The following is a 24,832-nucleotide window of genomic DNA, read 5'->3' as shown; positions in this document are numbered from 1 at the left end:
TATATGTTTATTTATTTTTATATGTTTTATTTATATAATGGGAAATGGGGGTGATTTAGACTTTTATTGGGGGAGGGGTTTTGGGGTTGTGTGTTGGTGTTTTTAACTTTTTTTTTAATACATTTTAAGTCCCTTTGGGGGACTTGTACATACATAACTTTTATTTTATACACTGATCATTGCTATGCCATAGGCATAGCATTGATCAGTGTTATCGGCGCTCTGCTCATTGAGCCTGCCTGTGCAGGCTCAGTGACCAGAGCGCCGATCGGACCGCACGGAGGTAGGTGAGAGACCTCCGGCGGTCCGTTTTACCGATCGGGACCCCCGCAGTCACACTGCAGGGGTCCCGATCGGTAAGTGACAGGGGACTCCCCCTGTCACTTACACTTAAACGCCGCGGCCGCACCGCGGTTTCGGCATTTAGGGAGTTAATGTCACGCTGCGGCGTGTCATTAACGGTGAGGTGCCGGCTGCTAATTGCAGCCGGCCCCCACCTGCTATGAAGCGCTATGGAGCGCGCTTCATAGCTCAGGACGTACCGGTACGTCCAGGGTCGTCTGGGGACAGACTTCCAGGACATACCGGTACGTCCTAGGTCGCCTAGGGGTTAAAGACATTGTCCAATAAAATCAGCTCCTATTTAGTTGTTTGCTGGAAGCAGAAGCAAGGATGATCAGCAGATCGCGGCGAGGGCTACATCAAGGGTACAAAAGATAACTGCTATATTCACGATCCTTAGGATCTTTTTATGTCCATTATTGCTCTGCTAGAAAAGTATTTGGCAGACATCAGATTGCAATGAAAATTGTTCCCTTTCAGGTTAACGCGGTTCCAAAAACCTATTCTTTATTTTTCCACATTGCACCGTGTGCCACACAATGGAAAGCTTTCAGTCCAGCTGTGTCAGCAGCTCCAAATTATGTATATGTATCTGCCGACACTACTAACAGATGCTAAGGTTATTCGGTTTATGCCGTCGGTGTCTATGAATATGGATTCTGTATTGTTATATACACATTAGGCGCACTTCTTGCAGTATAAGCAATGGCACTCAGTAAGTAGAATTCGATCGTTATCGTGCAAATTCGGACGATAATCCTTCCGTGTAAACGCAGCATTAGGATTTCTACTTGCTGTCATTGAACTTTCATGATTTATTTGCAGAGGATGAAAGTCTGGTCATTTAGTGGTCACACAGATGCTCGGCTTATCACAGCTATGGGAGATCTCTCCTGTTCTGAGCCTTGTGCTATTATCACATGACATTGGCAGATTTACAGTCTTTGGAAGTGAAAAATGAACATACTGATTCAATGACTGCAAACTCAGATCTTAAAGTGTCACTGCCGTATTTTTTTTTTGCAGAAATCAAAAGAGTTTTAAGAAACTTTGTAATTGGGTTTATTAGGCAAATATGCAATTATCTGCATTTAAAAAGACTTTCCCCAGCCCCCCCCCCTCCCTCCTCTCTCTCATTCACTGCTCTTTATCAGAAAATCTCGACTCTTTTACATCAGTCGAGCCCTGTGTAATCTATGGAGAGGGAAGGAGGGAGATTAGTCGCCAGCAGAGAACAAAGAATTACACAGCGGTCAGTGCTGACTTCAGAGCAGATAGCCCGGCAATGTAGCTGTAAATTAACTCTTTGTTGTCCTATTTTAGTGCCTCATCACCCTCAACCCCTCCCCTCTCCATAAGAGAACCATGAAGACAGGGGGGGGAGCTTCAACCTTCTTTTTCATGATAAAAATGCATTTTTCGGCTTATAAACCCAATTACAAAGTTTCCTAAAATCACCTGTACTATTGATTTCTGCAAAAAAAAAAATGAAACGACAGTGACACTTTAAAATCTGAGTAACCTTTCCTTATACAATGAAATAACTGAATACTCTACTAACTACAATGTACTTACCCTGATATTTTATGTCAACAACAATCGATCAATTCCTCTATATATACAGTAAATAAATACATGACAGGATCAGCTAATAAATAGCAATTCTACTTTTTAGACAGGTTAACTTGATTTCAAAATATGGTAGATATTTTCTTATTTTTAAATAGTAAATTTTTCTTGTATCTATTTCTATACATGGACGTCCCACCTTTGGATGGAATAGACCAGCATCCCCGCACCAGTGCCAGTCTTTTCATGTAAAAATCTTAATGCGAAGTACCGGATAACATACTCTTATGACAGTCAGCAAACCATTCTAATTTGTAAATACACCACTCCTAGCCATGTAAGTATTACTATTGTGCCCACTGGCATCTAGAAGACTTACCACATAGAGAAGGTTCAGGTTATCGACTTTCCCATAACAAAGATCCAAGAGACTAACTGGATTTTTAGTTGCTTGTGTGACAGACATTATCCATGGCAGAGTAAGATTTTCTATATTGGTTGCCTATGAGGAAATAATAGATAATATTCTAAAATCAAGATTTTTCCTGGATTTAAATGCAAAGCAATAGCCATAAAGTCAAACATATCAGTTGACAATGAGATGCCTTAAGAACAATACAATGGTGCAGTTACAATCAGTCATACTCCATTTTACCTTTATTATATGCATGAATTTGATTGTAACTATAGAAAGAAATAGGTATAACAGAGCTTTAAACAAAGAACAAAGGAAGATTTTTATTTCAAGACTTGTAGCTTCCATCCTGATACATTGTTTGCCTAAACAGGTTGAAGTCAACAGTGACATCTAAGCAGTACAATAACATATAAACAGGTACATCGATAGCAGACATCACAAATCGGTATAATAAACATATAAACAAACCAGGTAAAATCATGGCAGACATCACAAAGCAGTAAAAGGTGACGACAGAACTATTACTAAGGCTATTTCTATATTGAACTAAAGGTAGGTGAATGGATAGATAAATACCCCACTAGGTACAAGCTGCCCTACGACAAAACGAAATAGGTTCAGGTGGCAAGAAAATGCAGCAAAAAAAAAAAAAGTGACGTTTTTGGCTACTGTTTTCCTTAAAATACGACTGAATTATATTCATTCTATTTCACAATTTGATTTGCCTCCTATATTCTACGGCTTTAATCTATAGATGAAAAGTGTCTCCACAGAATGACATATCAGAAAAAGCAGGATTCTCTACATCAGCTACCCTGGCGGTCAGAAGTCAAACGGCTAAATGAATAATTCACAGGGAGGTTCTGTGACCCCGGCCTTTATCAACTTATTTTAATTGTCCTGACTTTCAGCCTGACAGAGAACCAGTCCATAGCAGCTATACATTGTTTGATGTCTTTATGCCTTTGTAGTTTCTGTTTTGGGTTTTAACAGAATTTGTAGGTTAGTCAAATTTAAAGGACAACTCCGGCATCAAGGGAAAAAAAAAAAATAAACAGACACAGATCTTATACTCACCATACCACCAGTCGATTGCCATTCGAAAATAACGCTGTCCGCGGTCCCTGTCAACCACGTTCGCATCTTCAGATCTTCTTTACTGCCGGGTTCCCATGGCATGAACGAGAGCGAAAAGGCTGCCGATGTGCGTGCGCACCAGCCGCTTTTTCATGGGCTGGATCCAGCCAATCAGAGCTAAGCAAGCTGGAAGCCATGTGATGCATTCCAGCCAATGAAAAGGCTGCTGGTGCGCACGTGCACCAGCAGCCTTTTTGCTCCTATTCATTCTAAAGGAAGACGGGGAAGCAGAGGAAGACCAGGCCCGCCCCCCCACTTGTGACCACATCCTCACAAAATGGCGGTGGGAGAAGAGGACGGGGTCGACAGCAAATGCGTAAGATATTTTTTTTTTTTTTTTTTTTTACTTCCGGCGGTGTGGGGAAGTCGGGGGAGGAAAAGAGGCAGAACGACTCCAGGCTGATGACTAACACACATTTCAAAGTTATTTAAGGGGGGAGGAAACGCGGGAGTTGTTTTGTAAGTGGAACTGTCAGCAGTTTTTTGTGGCATAGACTAAAAGTGTAGAAAAGGGTTTCTTCACAGATTCAGTAAATGTCACTTGTATTGTAATGGACCACTGCAGCGCAGAAATATAAGCAATTAAATAATATGCAAATGAGGTCTTAAAGTGATAGAGGCCTAGGCCCTGTCTCCTTTAGGTCGACCCATTCCAATGGCTGTGGACGGAGTGAGGCCTAGGCAATGATGATGTCACAGGGCATGTACGGCGCAGATGTGGGCAGAAATATGGGGCACTGTGGCCGTTAAGCTCCGCCCCTACGGCACTGTCCACCAATAATAACATGCATTTTTGAGTGGAGAGACCACCAAGAAATCCTTTATATGATAAAATATGAAATTTCCAGAATATATGCTTAAGAATGGTGATGATGCACTCCTTACATGGAAAGAAGGGAGTGACAATATCACCCCCTTCTATATATATAAGTGGCATCCCTACAGTCTACAGTCGCCTGACTGATAAAAAGAAGCTTGACCATTTAGCTAGACCAATGTATTGACATTGCCTCTTGGCTGTTTCTAGTGACGATCTGTGCTGGCCATGCCTTGCCTGGTTGTGGTCCATGCTGCAGGCTGAATATATTTATGCAGATTAAGAGTTGTGAATATTAACAAAATGATAGGTGGGCATCCGACCACTAGAACCCCACTGATCCTGAGAATGATGGGGCGTTGTTGCGTTCCCTTCGAAATTTTCCCTGCACAGTGGTGCGCCCAGCCATCAGCTGTGCAGGGTAAGGCAGCATGGCTCTATTCATATAGCCAATACGCCATCCCTTTAAAGATGGAAATAACTCTTTAGAATGGTCCTTAATTATCAAAAAGGCTTTTTTTTTAACAATCTACTTACCATAAACATAGTAAAGAAAACAACAATCATACATATCTAGTAACCCTGTGTGGAGGGTGGAGTGGGCAGCAGACATACGTGAATGATGTAACCAAGCACTTACCACCTGCTCAATAAAAGAGACTGGACCATTATCTAATATTAGATGTCAATGCAGCCTCTGAAAGTGGATTCAGAATTTTGCTTCCTCATATGTCCCATAGGAATGGGGTGGAAGTCTGAAGTTATGTCAACAGCAGCAGCCAAGACTATTACTGTAGTGACATGTCAGGGCTAAATAAAGCTACTGTCTAGTCACTGGCAGTTAATAAAAATTAAACCACCTACTTGTTTTAAGGAGTCTAATTGAACAATAACAGATTATATATATATATATATATATATATGTATACACAATATATACAGTATATATAGTGGTACCTTGGTTTAAGAATAACTTGAAATAAGAGTGTTTTGCAAGAAGAGCTCACAGTTTTTCAAAATTGTAACTTGGTTTAAGAATATTGCTTTGGTTTAAGAGCTCCCTGTACTGGATGGGAGGGGGAGTGGGGAAGGGGCAGGGTCTGCAGCACTGTACTTTGACCCAGGAAGTCTTCTTCACCTTCCAAATCATAGCAGATCCCCTTCAGGCTGGGGATGGCATCAGGGGACAGGACTGTGGGGGGGTAATCTCACCATAGCTGTAACCCCTCTCTCCCAAGACAGAGAGTGCTGCTATACTGTGCCCACATCTGCCCTGCTCATTCCTTCATGCTCCCCGCAGTCACTGTCAGCCATTGTGTTTCCCATACTCTCCATTCCTCTCCCATACTCTCCATTCCTGCAATAATGAGCCTGCACTTACACTCAGCTATACACACTGCTGTATAAGAAAGTTTCTGTCACTGTCCTCCTGCACAGCTCTGTGATTCTCATTTCCTGATTGGTCCATGCTGAGCACTCCCCTTCCCTATTGCTGTCATGTGACCACACAGCCCTGCTTCTCTATTGTAGCCTGTTGTACTACACTACTGTATTATGGGGATCCTGTATCTACAAACTGCTGCTGTTTTCAGGTTAATGCACTTACAATACATTATACTCCATATGCTGATTGTTATACTGTACAGTAACTTATTATATGACATATTTATCTGTTTCTAAATGTTTGTTTTACATGTTATTCAGAATTAAAAAAAATCATAGTTTTGGGGGTGTGGAACCCATTGTCTTTATTTCAGTGAAAATTTGATTTGGTTTAAGAGTGGATCTGTATTACAAACACAGTCCCGGAAAGAATTATGCTCGTAATCCAAGACACAAATTATATATATATATATATATATATATATATATATATATATATACATACATACATACATACATACATATATACACACACACACAGTTAGGGCCAGAAATATTTGGACAGTGACACAATTTTCGCGAGTTGGGCTCTGCAATGCCACCGCATTGGATTTGAAATAAAACCTCTACAACAGAATTCAAGTGCAGATTGTAATGTTTAATTTGAAGGGTTGAACAAAAATATCTGACAGAAAATGTAGGAATTGTACACATTTCTTTACAAACACTCCACATTTTAGAGCTCAAAAGTAATTGGACAAATAAACATAACCCAAACAAAATATATATTTTTTCAATATTTTGTTGCAGAATCCTATGCATGCAATGGGACTTACATTAGCTAAAACCAACAACTCATGGGCCATCTTATGGTATGTATGCCCTAGATTAGAGAATTATCGTAAATGCAATGGCCTAATGTACTAAGGCAGGTTCACCAGAGGTGAGCCTAGGTTGTAAGTTCTCACTGTAAAACCCTCTTGTAAAACAAAGTAATGTCCAAATGAGTTAACCTGACACACCACATGGATCCTTCTAACTGGATTTGCAGATGAAATCATGTTTCAATAATTGCTTCAATAACTGCTAGCCCAGTTAGGCAATGGCAGGTTTAGGAAAAGAACAGCGACCTGTGTTTGTGCTTTCACGATGTTCTGCCAGCCATGGATGAAGCGTAAATAGTGCTAGATGCCAACTTCACAGTAAAGAAATTATGAAAATACTTTTTTACAGTTAAGTAAAGCTTATTTGCTGCTTGCTTTAGTGTGTAAGCCCTTTATATTACCATTGAAAACACATAGATGCGAGTGCTTGCAACGCTGGCCCTTCTCCAGTGTTTCCTCGTAACAGTAAAGTTCCCCAGTTTTCCGAAGGCCTAACACCACTCTGTCCAGGAAAGTTAGCTCTCCATCCAAACTTTCACCTTTTCTGCTACGTTTGTTCACAAGGTCAAAGCCAACAACCATTTCTTAAACTTGGAACCTGGCATGCTGTATTTGATTCTATTCGCCTTGTAAAATGTACAGAAATAAAAGTTACTACAACAAAAACCCTAAAGAAAAATAATTGTAGTAAGAAATTGTTATTACGCCAAGGGTTCACCGTTGGTGGGGCTAATCCTGTGTGTAAGGGCACTGCACGCATAGCAATTCTCTCATATTCTTTTATCACCAGGATATTCACCTTTATGGGTGCCTTCACACTTAGGAATCCGTACGAAGAAGTTCCCACGGATTCCGGCACTAGCCCTCGCTCGGATCTCCGCCCGATCCATAGACTCCATTTTATGGTCAGGCGAAAATGTAACAAGAACATATCATTAAATTATGAAAATATCAATATCTTCCTTCAAGGTAATTACTTGACATCACAGTCTCACCTCCTACAAAACAGAGAGCTCCTGAAGACAATATATCCTGTTCTGTGGAGCACAGTGCTCACATTGAGAATTTGTGAACATTTCATCTACCAGTTTACACATATCCGCCATTAATCAAACTAGGTATGATGTTTATTTTGATGTGGATGGTGAAGAGAATTCAAGACTTCAAGGCGTTATATCTCAACATTAAAAGTTAAAAAACACTGGGAGGTAAAAGTTGTAACACTGGGAGTATTACATTTCACTGAACTTCACCACATCATTCAAAACTTTGCCAGTTAGATCAAGCAGCAAGCAAAGGAGTAAAGAACTCTCTAGTGACTGGAAGGGATCTTGGCACGGAGACCCTGACCGATCAAAACTTTTGACATGTCTACGTGAGATTTGAGAAGTTTTTTAAGTGACTGTTAACGCTTTAAAACAAGGGAAGCAGCTTGTGGTTTCTTGCTAAGGTTATGGTGAGAAGTACGGTGAGTGACTAACCTTACTACCCTTAGATTATATTTTATATTAGATGCACCACCCGACTCTCAAACAGGTATACGGCCTTGTATTTGTTACCATAACAGAGGAGCATAAAAGTTTTTTTGTATTGAAACTTCAATGAAATGCACTCATAATTGGGGGAAAAGAGCAAATAACATTCAATGGGAACTAGTGACCAGGACAGACACCATCAACTTACAGTACAGTACAGTGATGAAGTGAGGGAATCTCTCTATGATCTAAGATGGTCCAACTATTGAAACTCCTTGATACAAGAAAGAGGACAGCACAGGCATTTCATGAACTCTGTCATTTGCCCAAAGAATTGACATATCAACTCTTTGGGTGGATGGTGGAGTGCGCATGAGAAATCCTAGTGAACCAATGGGGCAGACAAAACTTAAAGCAGAGTCCGTGCTAATTCCCTAGTGTGCACGGGCCCTAATGCTGTCCACTCACGGCTCACATGTCCTTGATAACCACAAGCTGACTCTCCAGACCACCCATCTGCCAATGATTGGCAACTTTTTCTCTGTACTGTCCATAGACAGAAAGGTGTCAACCATCAACAGACGGGTGGTCAGGACCAACAGCTCATGTATATCGAGGACTAGAGAATATACACTCATTCAGTCGTTAGATGTAATAAAAAAAAAATGTTAAGCAGAAAATAAGGCATGAGGAAAAAAACACACAGTGCCAAAATCAGGGTCCCTGTCACCAGTTTTATTATACCATTGGACAGTGTGGAATAACTCTAGTGACAGATACCCTTTAAAAAAATAAAAAAAAAATGTAATCTTGGCAAGCTACAGAAACAACTAACTTTCACAGTTTCTCGTAAGTTTTGTAGACCTGCACCTCTTGGTAATATAAGCTTCTAGATTTCAGATCACAATGGCAGGAGGTACTGTTACCCTATGGAATGTATATACATCAAGGCCAAATTAACAATATGGGATAGTCTGATTGGATGCCGGATCCACTGGAATTCTACACTAATGGGAACTTGATTAGCAGACCTTTACTGTAAAATCGAGTTCCCCTGGGGTGGGGAGGGTGAATAACTAAAGACAGGTGTTTATATGTAGAAAAAGAGAACTCTCTCTCTCTCTAAAAAAAACTGGAAAATACCAGCTAATATCTCATAATAAATATCTGTGGAGAGTGTAAAATCTGGACAAAATCAAACAATGGAAGGTTATATAAAATAAAAAAGAGAAGTGAATGTGTTCCTTTGAGTGAAGAGAGTAAATAACTTGGAAGCCAAGTGATCCTGTGTTCAAACACCGATCTGTTTGCATTCTTTGACATGTTTCTAAATAGTATGTTTGCATATCGACTGCAAATACTAGAGGGATGATTATGAAATGTTGAGTGGGGTTATTCATTCCATGGTGACAGATTGCTGGTTGGGAATGCTAAAAACTGACATACACCAGGGGAATGTCAAACGGAGTGAAAACAGCAGCTCCGGCTCTGGAACGAAATATTTTTCGTTGCTGCCGTCTTCTCCTTCCCATAATCAAGTAATAATATTTGCAAAGCACAAACGTACTAATTGTATACTAATATGGATGTGTATGATATACCTGAACACATATACACAACAGCTCACAGAGGGTCTATATCTGATTTACAGGGGTTTCCTGATTCCATTTAATTAGATCAGCTCCTGTTTTTCTACAAAAATTATAAATACATGCACTCAAAAATGTAGGTTCATTACAAAAAAAAGTTTCAGTGAATTTATCTGTAACACTGAGGGTTGTTATTGCCATTACACGGCTATCAAAAAAGATTTGATGCTGTCCTTAACTCAGCAGAGATCCCATAGGTGACTATTTACAGTATAGCTTTAGTGATAGTCATATAGACATATAATTCACTTTAATTAAAGGGGAACCCAGATTGGGACATCTGTGTATTCTGCCTGCATTTGCAGACAGAATGCGCACTTATTCATTTCTATTGCCCCATACTGTAATATGGGCTGCATTTGAGGAACGGATCCGCATCAGGTACATTGCTTCAAGATTTTTACATTAATAGACTGGCGCCAGCACGGGGATGCCGATGCCGCGGTCCTTTTTTTTAACCATGCCCAGGGTCCCACGCACTGTGCTGGTCTATTCTCGGTCACCAGCCTAGCCTGAAGCTCTGGAGTCTATTAAGGTAAAAATGTTAAAGCAATATACCTAATGGTATATTCACTTTAATAAATGGCTCTGTGCCAGCATGGACATGCGGATGGCCTCAGGTGCACATCCGCAGTCCTGCCTGAAGCTGTGGGTTTTCAGGCTCTAAAGATGTGTGAATGTGGCCACTGATGGGTTCCTCTTTTAGTCCAGTTGACCCTGAAGGTACTCTGTAGAGGGTTCCTATGCTCCCTGATGCAGTTGCATTATATTGCGTTTTCCAAACTGCACTTTTACTTTTTGGCCACAAGATGCTGCCACTGGGTATTCCCTATATTATTTACAGCACATTAGGGTCAATGGGGAAATTGTATGTCTGTATTGTATTATGCTGCCAGGGGTTGATTGCTGCCCACGTCCGACACTACTAGCCTATCAGAGATACCTTCTTGAACATTCTAGCTAATGGGAAGTCAAGTTAGGCTGGGTTCACACTGCGTTTTTGCAATCAGTTTTTCTTATCCGTTGCAAAAAACGGATGAAAAAAAACGGATGCATTTCTGTGCATTCGTTTTGATTCGTTTTTCCATTGACTTCCATTGTAAAAAAAAAACGGATCAAAACTGATCCAATTTTTTAACGGACGCAAAAGTAGTGTCAGCTACGTTTTTGTGTCCGTCAAAAAAAACGGATCCATTTTGATCCTTTTTTTATAATGCAAGTCAATGGAAAAACAGATCAAAATGGATGCACACAAATGCATCCGTTTTTTGCAAAAAACTGTTGAAAAAAACGGATTGCAAAAACGCATTGTGAACCCAGCCTTACCTCCATGGTGCAATGGTGAAGGTCTCTGCCTAAAGCAATGGACACTGGAAGACCAGGAGCGCCGATGCAAGGCGTGAATATGGGACTCCCATAAAGTGTCCGCACTCGAGGTGGTGTGAATTGTTAGCACTGAAGGTCTGATTATTATTTTTGCAAAGTTTGTGAACTTTTGAAAAATGAAAAATATAAATACAGTTGAAGAAATTTGAAATGTACGGTGCTTCAGCGTATCTTCTAATAAAGTCAAGTCAAAAAGTCACCCTGATAGAGTTCTAAACAGGCCCCTTGGTAGCCCCCTAGCCTCAGTACCACCCAAAGCTATTTTACACTTTTCTACAAAGTGTCCTTTACCTAAGTGCAAACTGCCAAGTATCTTACCTCCAACTTAAGGCCCTATTCCACGGAACGATTATCGTCCGTATTTGGCCGATATCGGCCGCTACGGACGATAATCGTCCCGTGGAATAGAGTGCAACGATCAGCCAACATCTTTCATGTCGGCTGATCGTTGCAGTCGCTTGTTTTTCAACATGTTGAAAAACAAGAGACTGATATAGCAGCGATCAGCTGCCGTTGCTCCGTTGAATAGGAGCGTCGGCAGCAGACGCTGCTATATCCTATGGGCTGCCCGGACGATCTAGCGATCACCCGGGCAGCCCCCCGCCGCCCCCTCCCGCACTCACCCGCTCGCTGCAGCCGCGTTGAATAGCAGCGGCAGCGAGCGGGGAACGAGGAGCAAACGAGCGCTGAGAGCGCTCGTTTGCTCCTCTGACGACCAGTGTAATAGGGCCTTTAACACAAAACGCAATCAGTCTCCTGTGAAACCGTGTTATCTGAACCTTACTGTACTGTACTGTTACTTTAAGAACTTGCAAGTAAACTATTCAAGTGGTTATGTTTATCCTGGACTCTGTTGTTCCACTATTCAGCATCAGGGAATCCAGGGACTACCTACTACTTTAACAGGCATTCTGTGGGACCCAGGGAGGGCATATACCACTCCGAGCCCTGTTACAAGTGCTGCTGCAGTACTGCAACACCTGCCCTAGCTAACAACAACTGGCACCCCTTGGGTTACCACAAGCCCCCCAGTAATTCCATATTCAGACCATATCCCTAGGTATGAGTGTGTTTAGTGGGCAAACCCCCTTAAAGCACTGTGTGACTGTCTGAATATCATTTTACTGCTTATATATAGGGATAACCTACATGGAATAGTTATATACTTTACACTGATTCAAGCTACTGCTTATATTACATGTCAAAGCTGCATTTACAGTTCTCACTGGTTGTCAGTGTAAATGGTCCATAAGCTTCCCAACAATCAAAATGCTTACAGCTATAATACTGCATTGGGACAGATAGATTGCTAGACTCTTAAACAATGAACAGAGCCTTTTAAAGAGACTTCAGTTGAAAAAATACATCTACCTTTCCTCAGACAGTGAACCAGCAGTGAATGCCTGGAGGCTGCTTTAGTGTTCTGTACCTGCAGAATTGTGAATACAGCTCCGGCATATAAAATGAGCTATGATTTACAACAAGTACAAGACAAGTAATAGAATATATTTACAAATTTACTCAGCTTATTTTACAAGCAGACTAATACACATATGGATTAGAACAAACTGTGAGTCAGTACACTGTACACATTGCGCTCTCTTCACACTGAAAAAAACAAAAAACACTGCCATAATGGTTTACATTATAACAAAAGCAATAACAACAGTGTCAAATCTATTGATACAGTACAGCCATTAAAAATAACTTTACATATTCTGCTATGAGGCATTAATATCGAACACATTTGTAATTCACTTGTTTTAAAAAAGAAAAAAAAATCTGTATTTCTTTGTGCAACAATGGCCAGTAGGTATTGCTGTTTCTGCCCCTCTGCCTATTGTCTATGTCTGTTCATCTATGACAACTGCAGGGCTTGGACAAAAGTGTGTGCAGGACATTCAGAGCTCTCCTGTGCTGTAAATCAGAGTGCAGGGAGTCCAGCAGCCGACTTCTGATAGAATATTGGGTGAGCAGGGTTTAAATACCACTAAAACAGTTATCACTTTTGTTGTATTATGACTGTCATGCCTATCTTGATCAGTTACAGCAATTGTGACATTCATGGTAAAATAACACTATATTTGCTGCCATTTCTCAAAATCCACTATAAAATTTGCGTTGTTACTTTCACATTTGTACTAAAATGGATACTTTGATGATGGATCCAAATCAACATGGCTTTATTGAGGACAGATCAGGTTAGACTAATCTCACTTATTTTTTTGATCATGTCACAAAAGTGTTGGATGGAGGTGGTGCCGCAGATATCACCTATCTGGACTTCAGTCTTTGTTACAGTTCCCCATAAAGAGCTTATAGAGAAGTTACTCAAAACTGGACCTAATCCCTGGATAGTTCAGTGGATTTGTTGTTGGCTGGAGGATAGATATCGGCGGGTTGTTGTTAATGGTGTATATTCTGAGAAGAGACTGGTTACAAGTGGTGTGCCACAAGGGTCTCTTTTGGGTCCTATTCTTTTTAATATGTATTCAAGTGACATAGGAGAAGGGTTGGTAGGTAGGAGTTGTCTGTTACTTGATGACACAAAAGTTTTCAATAAGGTTGATATTTCTGGAGGTGTCAGTAATATGGAAAATGATTTAGCTTTACTAAATAAGTGGCCAAAACAATGGAAACTGCAGTTCAATTTTTCCAGGAAGAATCCTCTATACAAGCATATCAGCAGTTCTTTGTTGGCAAAGGCTTCAGAAGAGAAGGATTTAGGGGTAGTGATTTTTGACAGCGTTAAAATGAGTCACTAGTGCAACTGGGCAGTAGGGAAAGCATATATGTTGGTCTGTATAGCTAGAGATATAACTACTAGGAAGAGGGAGATTGTGATCCCGCTGAATAGAGCTCTGGTGAGACCACATCTGGAATACTGTGCCCAGTTCTGGAGATCCCATCTACAAAAATATATTGATAAAATACAACAGGTCCAAAGATTGGTTAAAAAAATGTTAGAAGGTGTAAGGCATAAAACATATTAGGAAAAACTTAAGGATCTTAATATCAACAGTCTGGAAGAAAGAATGGAAAGGGTACATCATCAAAATTTTTACACTACCGTTCAAAAGTTTGGGGTCACATTGAAATGTCCTTATTTTTGATGGAAAAGCACTGTACTTTCCAATGAAGATAACTTTAAACTAGTCCTAACTTTAAAGAAAATACACTCTATACATTGCTAATGTGGTAAATGACTATTCTAGCTGCAAATGTCTGGTTTTTGGTGCAATATCTACATAGGTGTTGTAGGGATCTTCCCGGGGGATGGTGTGTTTGGACACAGTTCACAACAGACTTGGCTTTATAAAACAGGAGCTTGGCGTTTATTTGCAGCATAAACAGTCCAGCAAACAGAAATTTAGCAACACCGTGCTTTTATGAACAAAAATAAACAAAAATGTCTTGCCCGTCCGGGCACTTACTAACAGGCGGGTTACCTATCTGATGCTTCAATAGGCGGTATCGCAGGGTATGAATAGGCCCCAGCGGCGGCAGTATTCCTTGCTCCCAGGAGAACCAGCATGCAGGCTGTTCACCCCTGGCTGAGAGCAATTCCCTGCTCTCTGTGCAACCTTTTGCCTTCTCAGGCTGATTGCTCACCTGATGGCAATACCCGAACTGGATCGGGGGGGAGGGAATGGCAAGTCCCACTACCAACCTACCCGCCATTCCAGTAAATCCAGGCCTGGTAAAAATAAATAACAATCTCAGCAGCATAACACTGCTGAGTAACAGGTTCCTCCTGGACTCACCATCTCACCGTGCGTATCAACCTAGGTGAGATGTACACCCCCTCGACCACTTCTCCCGTGACACGTCTACATATCCCCCCCCCTCTTTTTCAGACTGGAGGGCTGAGCATTTTGTCCCCACAGACAGTGTACCCTTGATAGAGCGTCAGCATTCGCCTGTAATTTCCCTGGCCTGTGTTCCACAATGAAATTAAAGTTTTGTAGGGACAGAAACCATCTAGTCACCCTTGCGTTTTTCTCCTTGTTTAATTTCATCCATGTTAGGGGGGCATGGTCTGTCACTAACTAGAACTTCCTGCCTAGCAAGTAATACCTGAGGGACTCTAGGGCCCACTTTACTGCCAGACATTCTCGCTCCACAATGGCGTAGTTTTTCTCGGCCAGGGATAGCTTCCTTCTTAAGTACATCACTGGGTGCTCCTCGCCATTCACGACCTGTGAGAGGACGGCACCTAACCCTGTGTTGGAGGGATCTGTCTGGACCAGAAATTCTTGCCTAAAGTTAGGGGTAACTAGCACAGGTTGTTGGCACAAGGCAGACTTAAAGAGTCACTGTCGTATTTTTTTTTTTGCAGAAATCAATAGTCCAGGCGATTTTAAGAAACTTTGTAATTGGGTTTATTAGCCAAATCTGCCATTATCTGCATGTAAAAAGCCTTTTCCCAGGTCCCCCCCTCCTTCGTCTTTTTCATCCACTCTGAAAAATCTGAAAATTGTGACTTGTTGCAGGAGTCGTACCCTGTCTGTTCTAGGGAGAGGGGAGGGGGGAGGAGGAACGAGGGAGTTAGCCGGCAGCAGAAAGCAGATAACAGAGGATTACAGGCACGGAGCTGGGTGACAGCTGTAATCCGAGCTCAGACAGGTCACTGGTGACTGTCACAGGAGATATCCCGTGAGGGATTTGTAGATTAACTCTTTGTTGTCCTGTTTTGGTCTTTTCTTTAGCTCTCTCCATAAGAGAACAATGAAGACAGGGGGGAGAGCTTCAAACTGCTTTTTCATGATAAAAATGCATTTTTCGGATAATAAACCCAATTACAAAGTTTCTTAATCTCTTAAGGACCCATGACGTACCGGCACGTCATGGATCACTGTCACTTAAGGACCCATGACGTACCGGAACGCGGGTCCTTTAAGAGGGCGCCGCGGACCGGCCGCATGCGATCGGGAGAGATGGCCTGCAGAAATACACTGCAGGCCATCTCTGCCTGTCGGCATGGGGGGTTGTTAACCCCCCCCCATGCCGCCGATCGCCGCTATTGGCTTATCAGTTCAGATCAGCCAATAGCGGCGATCGGAACATTTGCGGGTCATCGGTAACCCAATGACCCGGAAAAAATGGCGGTCGGTGCTGTCCGAGGACGGCACCGACCGCCATTACTGTAAAAAGTAATGGTGGCCAGGTGCCACCGGCCCGATCGCCGTGAACGGCCGGCCGCTATCGGCCGGCTGTTCACGGCGATCAAAGTCCCCAAAAGTTATAAATACCTGCTCCGGACCCCTCAGCTAGGTAGCTGAGGGGTCCGGAGCAGGTATTCGTACATTACTCACCTGTCCCGGGCTCCTGATCGGCGTCTTCCGGGTTCGCGGCGTCCTCGTGTTGTCGTTCGGGTCTTCGGCTTCACGTTCGGCTATTTTCGGCTCCAGCGTCGGGTTTTCGGGATTTTCCGCTCTGCTGCCCTCTAGCGGCTGATATGTGTAATACACTTATCAGCAGCTACAGGGATGTTCAGTATGTAATAAAAGTTTTTTTTTGTTTTTTTTTAATTTTTTTTCTATTTTCCGCACCCTATCGCCGCTGAGTGTTGATCAGCATCGCACGAAAGTGCGCTGCTAATCAGCAACTCCTCCTTTTTGGCGTAGGGTGTTTTTTTTCTATATCCTACTGCCACGGTCTGCTGATAAGTGCCGCACATAAGTGTGGCATTTATCAGCAACACCATTTTTGCCGTAGTTTTTTTTTTTTATACTTACTGTAAAAAAAACACGTAAAAAACACTACATTACACCACACTACACTACATTGAATAAAGTTTGACACTACACCACTACATACCCCATATACCAATCCCTATATAAAAGTGGCCCCCAGGGTGTTTTCGGCGTCAGAGGGATACGTTATTGCCTCCGACACCGAAACAGCCAGTGAGGATGAATGGGGGGATCCTTCGTTCCTCCATTCATCCTCATCATCCTCATCCTCCAATGACGTATCTGGGGGTAGCGTAGCGTACGCTGCCCCCCAGACGCATCTTTTCCGCCAGTACCGTCCCAATAAGAGATGACGGTATGGAGTGAACTTCTACAAACTCTGTGAGAGTACCTCAGGGTACACTTACAGATTTAGGGTACGTGCACACTGCGGAATGGCGAAGGATAACCCTTTGTGCATTCCACAGCTGGCACCCACCGGCGGACTGATGCAGGCGCGCCTCTCCGTCCGTGTCATAGACTTCATTCTATGCACGGGCGGATTCCGCTCTCCGTCCAACGTGTTCATTCTTTGGATGGACGTGTGCACGTACCCTTAGAGTGTATGAAGGAAGGGACACCCGAATCCAGCCCCAGATGCCCCCTCCCCCCCAATCCTCCGAGTCAGTGGAAAGGTCGTCCGGGAACTGATCTTCCCACTGCTGGATAAAGGTTACCACCTGTACGGGGATAACTTTTATACCAGCACCCCCTCTTCCGGTCCCTCGCTGCCCTGTAGCTTGCGGCACGATCCGAAAAAATCAGAAGCAGTAATAGCGCCCTAATATTTAGCAGCCATGGAGCGGACCCAGCGCTTCTGGATAACATTTTTCAGGTGACGTCCCCCACACTGGAAAACAGGAGACCCCAGAAGAAGTGCAGAGTGTGGCGTAACAGGGGGATCAGGAAGGACACCATTTTCCAGTGTGACGCCTGTCCTGATCACCCCGGCCTCTGCATACTGGATCGCTTCAAGGCGTACCACACGTCATTGGGGTTCTACATTATCTAAATTCTGTCCCTTATTCCTATTTCAGGGGTCACGTTGATCCGGGGATTATTCTGATCGCCATTATGGAGTCGGGAAGGAATTTTGTGATGAGGCTACTGTCGTCTGCCTTACGAGGGTTTTTTGCCTTCCTCTGGATCAACACAGGTTGAGTTTGATGGACACCTGTCATTTCCAACCTTATAAACTAATAATTGGCCTAATACCCCCAAATAAATTAGAATTTTCCCTTTTCCCCAGCTAAATAGGTATGGCTGCCATTCCCATTAGAGGATGCCATGATGCAATTACAAAGCCTCTGTGCGGCCAGGACAGTAGAAACCCCCCACAAGTGACCACATTCTGGAAACTACACCCCATAAGGAATCTAACAAGGGGGGCAGCAGGAATATGGCCCCCTGGTGACGGCCACATTTGGGACGTGAAAATGAAAAAAATGGTATTTTTTATTTTCACGGCACATGTTCTACACATGTGCCCGTCACCAGTGGGGTCCATATGCTCACTGCACCCCTTGTTAGATTCCTTATGGGGTGTAATTTCCAGAATGGGGTCACTTGTCGGGGGTTTCTACTGTCCTGGCAGCACAGGAGCTTTGTAATTGCGACATGGCCTCCATCCTCCATTCCAGCCTCTAAATGGCGCTCTGTCCCTTTGGTGGCTTGCCCTGTGCCCATAAGGCACATTATGTCCACATGTGGGGTATTTTCGTACTCAGGGGAAATTACCCTACACGTTTTGCATTTATTTTCTTTTTTAACCCCTTGTGGAAATGGAAAAAAATCAAGGATAGACCAACATTTACTGTAATTTTTTTTTAAATTTTTACTCTAAATCATTAATCTTGTCATGATTTTTTCATTTTCACAAGGGGCTAAAAGGTAAAAAAAACACTAAATGTGTAGCGCAATTTCTCCTGAGTACAGAAATACCCCACATGTGGACATAAAGCGCCATGCGGGTGCAGGGTAAGCCTCCAAAGGGAAGGAGCGCCATTTGGTTTTTTGAGGCTGGATTTGGCTGGAATGGATTTCGAGGGGCCATGTTGCATTCAAAAGGCCCCTGTGTTGCCAAGACAGTTGAAACCCCCCACAAGTGACCCCATTATGGAAACTACACCCCTCAAGGAATGTAACAAGGGGTGTAGTGAGCATATGGACCCCACTGGTGACAGGCACAAATGTGGAACAATGTGGCGTGAAAATGAAATATTAAATTTTTTACACTATAATGTTGGTTTAGCCTTGAATTTATCATTTTCACAAGGGGTTAAAAGAGAAAAAAAAACACAAAATGTGTAGAGCAATTTCCCCTGAGTCCGTAAATACCCCACATGTGGACATAAAGCGCCATGTGGGCGCAGGGCAAGCCTCCGAAGGGAAGGAGCGCCATTTGGAGTTTGGAGGTTGGATTTGGCTAGAATGGATTATGAACGCCATGTCACATTTACAGAGCCCTCGTGCTGCCAAAACACTGGAAACCCCCCACAAGTGACCCCATTATGGAAACTACACCCCTCAGGGAATCTAACAAGGGGTGCAGTGAGGATATGGACCCCTTGATGACGGGCACATTTGTGCCGTAAAAGTGAAAAAATGAAATTTTTCATTTTCACGTCACATTGTTCCACATTTGTGCCCGTCACCAGTGGGGTCCATATGCTCACTGCACCCCTTGTTAGATTCCTTGAGGGGTGTAGTTTCCAGAATGGGGTCACTTGTGGGGGGTTTCCAGTGTTTTGGCAGCACGAGGGCTCTGTAAATGCGACGTGGCCCTTGAAATCCATTCCAGTGAAATCCAGCTTCCAAACGCTCCTTCCCTTTGGAGGCTCGTCCTGCGCCCGCTTGGCACTTTATGTCCACATGTGGGGTATTTCCGTACTCGGGAGAAACTGCGCTACACATTTTGTGTCTTTTTTTTCCTTTTATCCCTTTGTGAAAATGAAAAATTGAAGGCTAGAACAACGTTTTAGTGTAAAAAATACTTTTGTCTTTTTTCACACCACATTGTTCGGAAAATCTGTGAAGCACCTGTGGGGTCCAGATGCTCACCGCACCCCTTGTTACATTCCTTGAGGGGTGTAGTTTTCTAAATGGTGTCCCTTTAGGGGTGTTTTTTAGGTTTTGGCACCCCAGAGCCTCTGCAAACCTGAAGTGATACAGTCAGAAATGACCAAATATAACGGAGCCATTGAAATGCACTAGGCGCTCCCTTATATCTGAGGCTTGTGGTTGCGTCAAATAGCGCAATACGGCCACATATGGGGTATTTCTATAAACTGCAGAAACGGGGCAATAATTATTGGGGTGCATTTCTCTGGTAATAGGTTCATAATTATGAAAAATATTGGATTACAATAAAATCTCTGCACAGAAAATTAAAATTTTCAAATTTCTTACACACTTAGCTTTTATTTCTGTGACTCCCCTAAAGGGTTAAAACACTTTCTGGATATGCTTTTGCAGAGTTTGGGGGGTGCAGTTTCTGAAATGGGGTGCTTTGTGGGGCTTTCTAACATACAGGCCCCTCAAATACACTTTAAGGCTTTGTTCACACTACGTATATTTCAGTCAGTATATGTATATTTCAGTCAGTATATTTCAGTCAGTATTGCAACCAAAACCAGGAGTGGATTAAAAACACAGAAAGGATCTGTTCACACAATGTTGAAATTGAGTGGATGGCCGCCATTTAATGGCAAATATTTGCTGTTATTTTAAAACAACGGCTGTTATATTGAAATAATGGCTGTTATTTACTGTTATATGGTGGCCATCCACTCAATTTCAACATTGTGTGAACAGATCCTTTCTGTGTTTTTAATCCACTCCTAGTTTTGGTTGCAATACTGACTGAAATATACTGACTGAAATATACGTAGTGTGAACGCAGCCCCCACCTGAACAGGTCCCTAAAAATATCTGATTTTGAAATTTTACTGAAAATTTGCTGCTAATGTTTTACGCTTTCTATTGTTTAAAAAAAAATGAAAGATAGTTTAATAAATGCTGCCAACATAAAGTAGACATGTTGCTAATGCTATTTAATATATAATTTATGTGGTATAACCACTTTCTGTATACGCAAAAAAGTTTTAAAGTTGGAAAAATGCATTTTTTCACAATTTTTCACGCTATTTTGTTTTTTTTCATTAAGATTTGTTATAAGTATCGACTCCAATTTACTAGAAATGGGAAGTACAATATGTCACGAGAAAACAATCTCAGAATCAGCCGGATAGGTAAAAGCATCCCGAAGTTATTAATGAATAAAGTGACACTGGTCATATTCATAAAATTTACTCCGGTCCTTAAGGCCATTTCAGGCCCGATCCTTAAGGGGTTAAAATCGCCTGGACTATTGATTTCTGCAAAAAAAAAATTCACGACAGTGACACTTTAAGGCTTTGAAAAGCCTTCTCGGCCTCTGGAGTCCATGTCACCATTGCTGACTTCCCTCCCTTTGTCAGGTCAGTTAGCGGGGCTGCAACTGTGGCAAAGTTTGGCACAAACCTACGGTAATAGCCCGTAATTCCCAGGAAAGCTCTGACATGTTTCTTTGTGAGGGGTTTAGGCCAATTCTGTATTGCCTCAATTTTATTTAGCTGTGGTTTGATTAACCCCCTTCCAATAATGTAGCCCAGGTATTTGGCCTCCTCTAAGGCTAATGCACACTTCTCTGCATTGATGTTTAACCCCGCATCGCTTATGGCATCTAACACCGCCTGGACCTTACAGAGGTGACTTTCCTAATCAGGGCTAAAAATGACCACATCATCGATGTAGGCAGCAGAGTAATCACGATGTGGTCGCAGAATCAAGTCCATCAACCTCTGAAAAGTGGCAGGGGCTCCATGTAACCCGAATGGCATCATTACATATTGGAAGAGCCCATCAGGGGTGGAGAATGCAGTCTTCTCTTTAGCCTCACGAGTAAGTGGAATCTGCCAGTAGCCCTTTGTGAGATCGAGGGTGGTTATGTACCTGGCATTACCCATCCTTTCAATCAACTTATCTACCCTGGGCATGGGGTAAGCATCGAACTTGGAGATCTCATTTAATTTTCTGAAATCATTACAGAACCTCCAAGTTCCATTGGGCTTTGGGATTAACACAATCGGGCTGGACCACTCGCTCTGGGACACCTCAATGACTCCTAGGTCAAGCATACGTTTTACCTCGGCTGACACCGCCTCCCTCCGTGCTTCTGGTATCCTATAGGGCTTAAGGTTTACTCTGCTTCTAGGCTCAGTTTCAATGTGATGGTGAATGCGATGTGTACGCCCTGGAAGGTCAGAAAACTTGTCTTTATTTTTCTGCAAAAACTCTTTAGTCTCCTGCTTCTGTGACACTGATAGAGTATCACCAATCTTGACCGGAGGGATTGGTTGTGACAAATTATTAACAGAGTTTGTCGCCACCAAGGATTCCCTGTCTTTCCAGGGCTTGATCAAGTTTATGTGATAAACTTGAAAAGGCTTCCTTCTACCTGGTTGGTGTACCTTGTAGTTGACCTCACTGACCTTCTCTACAATTTCATAGGGACCCTGCCACTTTGCTAAGAATTTGCTTTCTACCGTGGGAACAAGTATGAGTACCCGGTCACCTGGGGTAAATGTCCTGATTCTTGCAGAACGATTGTAAATTCTGCTTTGGCCCTTTTGCGCCCTCTGGAGGTGTTCCCTTACTAGGGGCATTACAGTGGCTATACGGTCCTGCATTTGTGATACATGCTCTATAACACTCTTGTATGGGGTGGACTCACTTTCCCATGTCTCTTTTACTATATCCAATAAACCCCTAGGGTGACGACCATAAACCAATTCGAAGGGAGAGAACCCTGTGGATGCTTGGGGCACTTCCCTAATAGCAAACATCAGGTAAGGTAGTAAGTGATCCCAATCCCTACCATCTTTTTCCACCACTTTCTTTAACATATGTTTTAGGGTTTTATTAAACCTCTCCACTAATCCATCTGTCTGGGGATGATATACAGAGGTACGTAGGTGGGAGATTTTAAACAGTTTGCATAGATCCTTCATCACCTTTGACATAAACGGGGTACCTTGGTCGGTCAAGATTTCTTTGGGGATCCCCACCGTGGAAAACATATAAAACAACTCACGGGCAATTGTTGTAGATGCAGTGTTTCTTAGGGGTACAGCCTCAGGATAGCGGGTCGCATAGTCTAAGACCACCAAAATGTACTGGTGTCCCCTTGCCGACTTTACAATGGGACCCACTAAGTCCATTGCAATGCGGTCAAAAGGTACCTCTATGATGGGGAGCGAAACCAAAGGACTGCAGAAATGCGACACTGGGGCGCTAAGCTAACATGTGGGGCACGACTCACAGTATTTTTTTATGTCAGCATAAATCGCAGGCCAATAAAACCTCTGGAGGACTCTCTCCTGCGTTTTATCCGTCCCCAAGTGGCCCCCAAGGACATGATTATGGGCCATGTCGAGTACCTGACGCCGGTACGACTTAGGCACCAGAAGCTGTTCTACAACCTCGTCAATAATTTTAGTGACTCTATAGAAGAGATCATTAGTCATAGAAAAATGTGGAAACTTTTTCTCAGCTTCTGGTTCCTGAGGTACCCCATTCATAACAGCAACCTGCTCTCTCGCATTTTTGAGAGTGGGGTCCTGTAATTGTGCAGTACCAAAATTATCCCTAGACACCACTAAGTCTGGAACATTCTGCTCAATGGGAGGAACCTCTTCCTCACCAGCCAGGACCTGCAAAGGAAAAACATCATTTTCGTCCTGTACTTTTTTATCATTTACCGTGGGTAATGCAATAGACTCAGGGGTATCCCCACTCCTTTCAGGGGATTGTTGTTTTCCCCATAGGGCCCAGAACAATGGAAAATCCCGCCCCAATATCACATTATGCATAAGGTTTTTAACCACACCCACTTCATATTGTATAGCGCTTAGTTCAGTCCCGACATTAGCCAGTACTATAGGGTAAACCTTTGTATCGCCATGTATGCACACCACGCTCATATGTCTTTCTGGCACAAAGTCCCCAGTCACCAGACTGGCATGCACCAAGGTGACAAGGCTTCCTAAATCCAGCAACGCCTTAACAGGGAAGTCATTGACCGTAATGTTGCAGACTTGCGGTTCAGTCTCTAGTCCAGTGACTGCAACAAAAGACGGCTCCGCAAATAGCGACTGACGCCGGCTAGCGTCACACTTCATGGGCTCATGGGTAAGAGGGCAATGGGCAGATACATGTCCCGTCTCATGGCATCTCCAGCACTGGATAGGGCCTGGTCTCCTTGGCAGGGAGTCCTTTTTAGGGCCACTTAGCCACCTGGGACCATCACCAGTCGTTTGCCCCTGAGCGCTCTTCCCTCTATCAGCACCCCTCCACACTCCCCCAATAGATGGAAGTCTCTTACCAGCTGACGGCACAGGTCTGGCAGTCCGGGGAGGTGAAGGTGCTACAGGAACATCACGGAGGTAGTCCTCGGTCGCCTGGAACCTCTCGACAAGGTTGACAAGTTCGTCGGCACTCCTAGGGTCACCTTGTCCCACCCAGCGTTGCAGATCATCAGGGAGTGCTCGTAGGTAGCGATCCATCACGACCCTCTCTAGGATCTGGGCAGGAGTAGAAGTGTCTGGCTCCAACCACTTTCTTGCCAAATGAATCAGGTCGTACATCTAGGACCTCGCTGACTTGTCCAGACTGTAGCTCCAGTTGCGGACCCTCTGGGCACGGACAGCAGCAGTAACTCCTAGTCAGGCGAGTATCACTGCTCTTAGCCGAGGATAGTCCTTGACCTCTTGCTCACTGAGGTCATAATAGGCCTTTTGAGGTTCGTGTTAAATAGGGCGCAATCACTTCTGCCCACTCAGTGGAGGGTAGCTTTTCTCGCTCAGCCACCCGCTCAAAGACAGTTAAGTAGGCCTCAACATCGTCATCAGCAGTCATCTTTTGCAGCGCTCGCTGCACAGCTCTTCTCACGGACAAAGTCTCTGGAGCGGCCGCTGCCACCAGCTGGGGATTAGCACC

At 43.2% G+C, this 24,832-nt stretch overlaps 2 protein-coding genes across 6 annotated transcripts in view; both read right to left on the bottom strand.

Annotated features, from left to right (window-relative positions):
• LOC138787390 (uncharacterized) overlaps positions 1-24,832 on the bottom strand; it is a 406,633-nt gene that overhangs the window by 102,526 nt on the left and 279,275 nt on the right. The gene's annotated exons all lie outside the window — the stretch shown is intronic.
• The window catches only part of LOC138787389 (uncharacterized), a 111,352-nt gene that overhangs the window by 44,696 nt on the left and 41,824 nt on the right, over positions 1-24,832 (bottom strand). For all 4 annotated transcript variants that reach the window (XM_069964661.1, XM_069964662.1, XM_069964663.1 and 1 more), the window contains one exon: positions 2,291-2,413. In XM_069964661.1, the coding sequence (XP_069820762.1) occupies positions 2,291-2,413 (123 nt within the window). The remainder of the gene's footprint in view (positions 1-2,290; positions 2,414-24,832) is intronic.

Source organism: Dendropsophus ebraccatus, chromosome 3, assembly GCF_027789765.1.
Source record: "Dendropsophus ebraccatus isolate aDenEbr1 chromosome 3, aDenEbr1.pat, whole genome shotgun sequence".
Lineage (NCBI taxonomy): Eukaryota > Metazoa > Chordata > Amphibia > Anura > Hylidae > Dendropsophus > Dendropsophus ebraccatus.
This window is presented reverse-complemented; position numbering and strand designations above follow the sequence as displayed.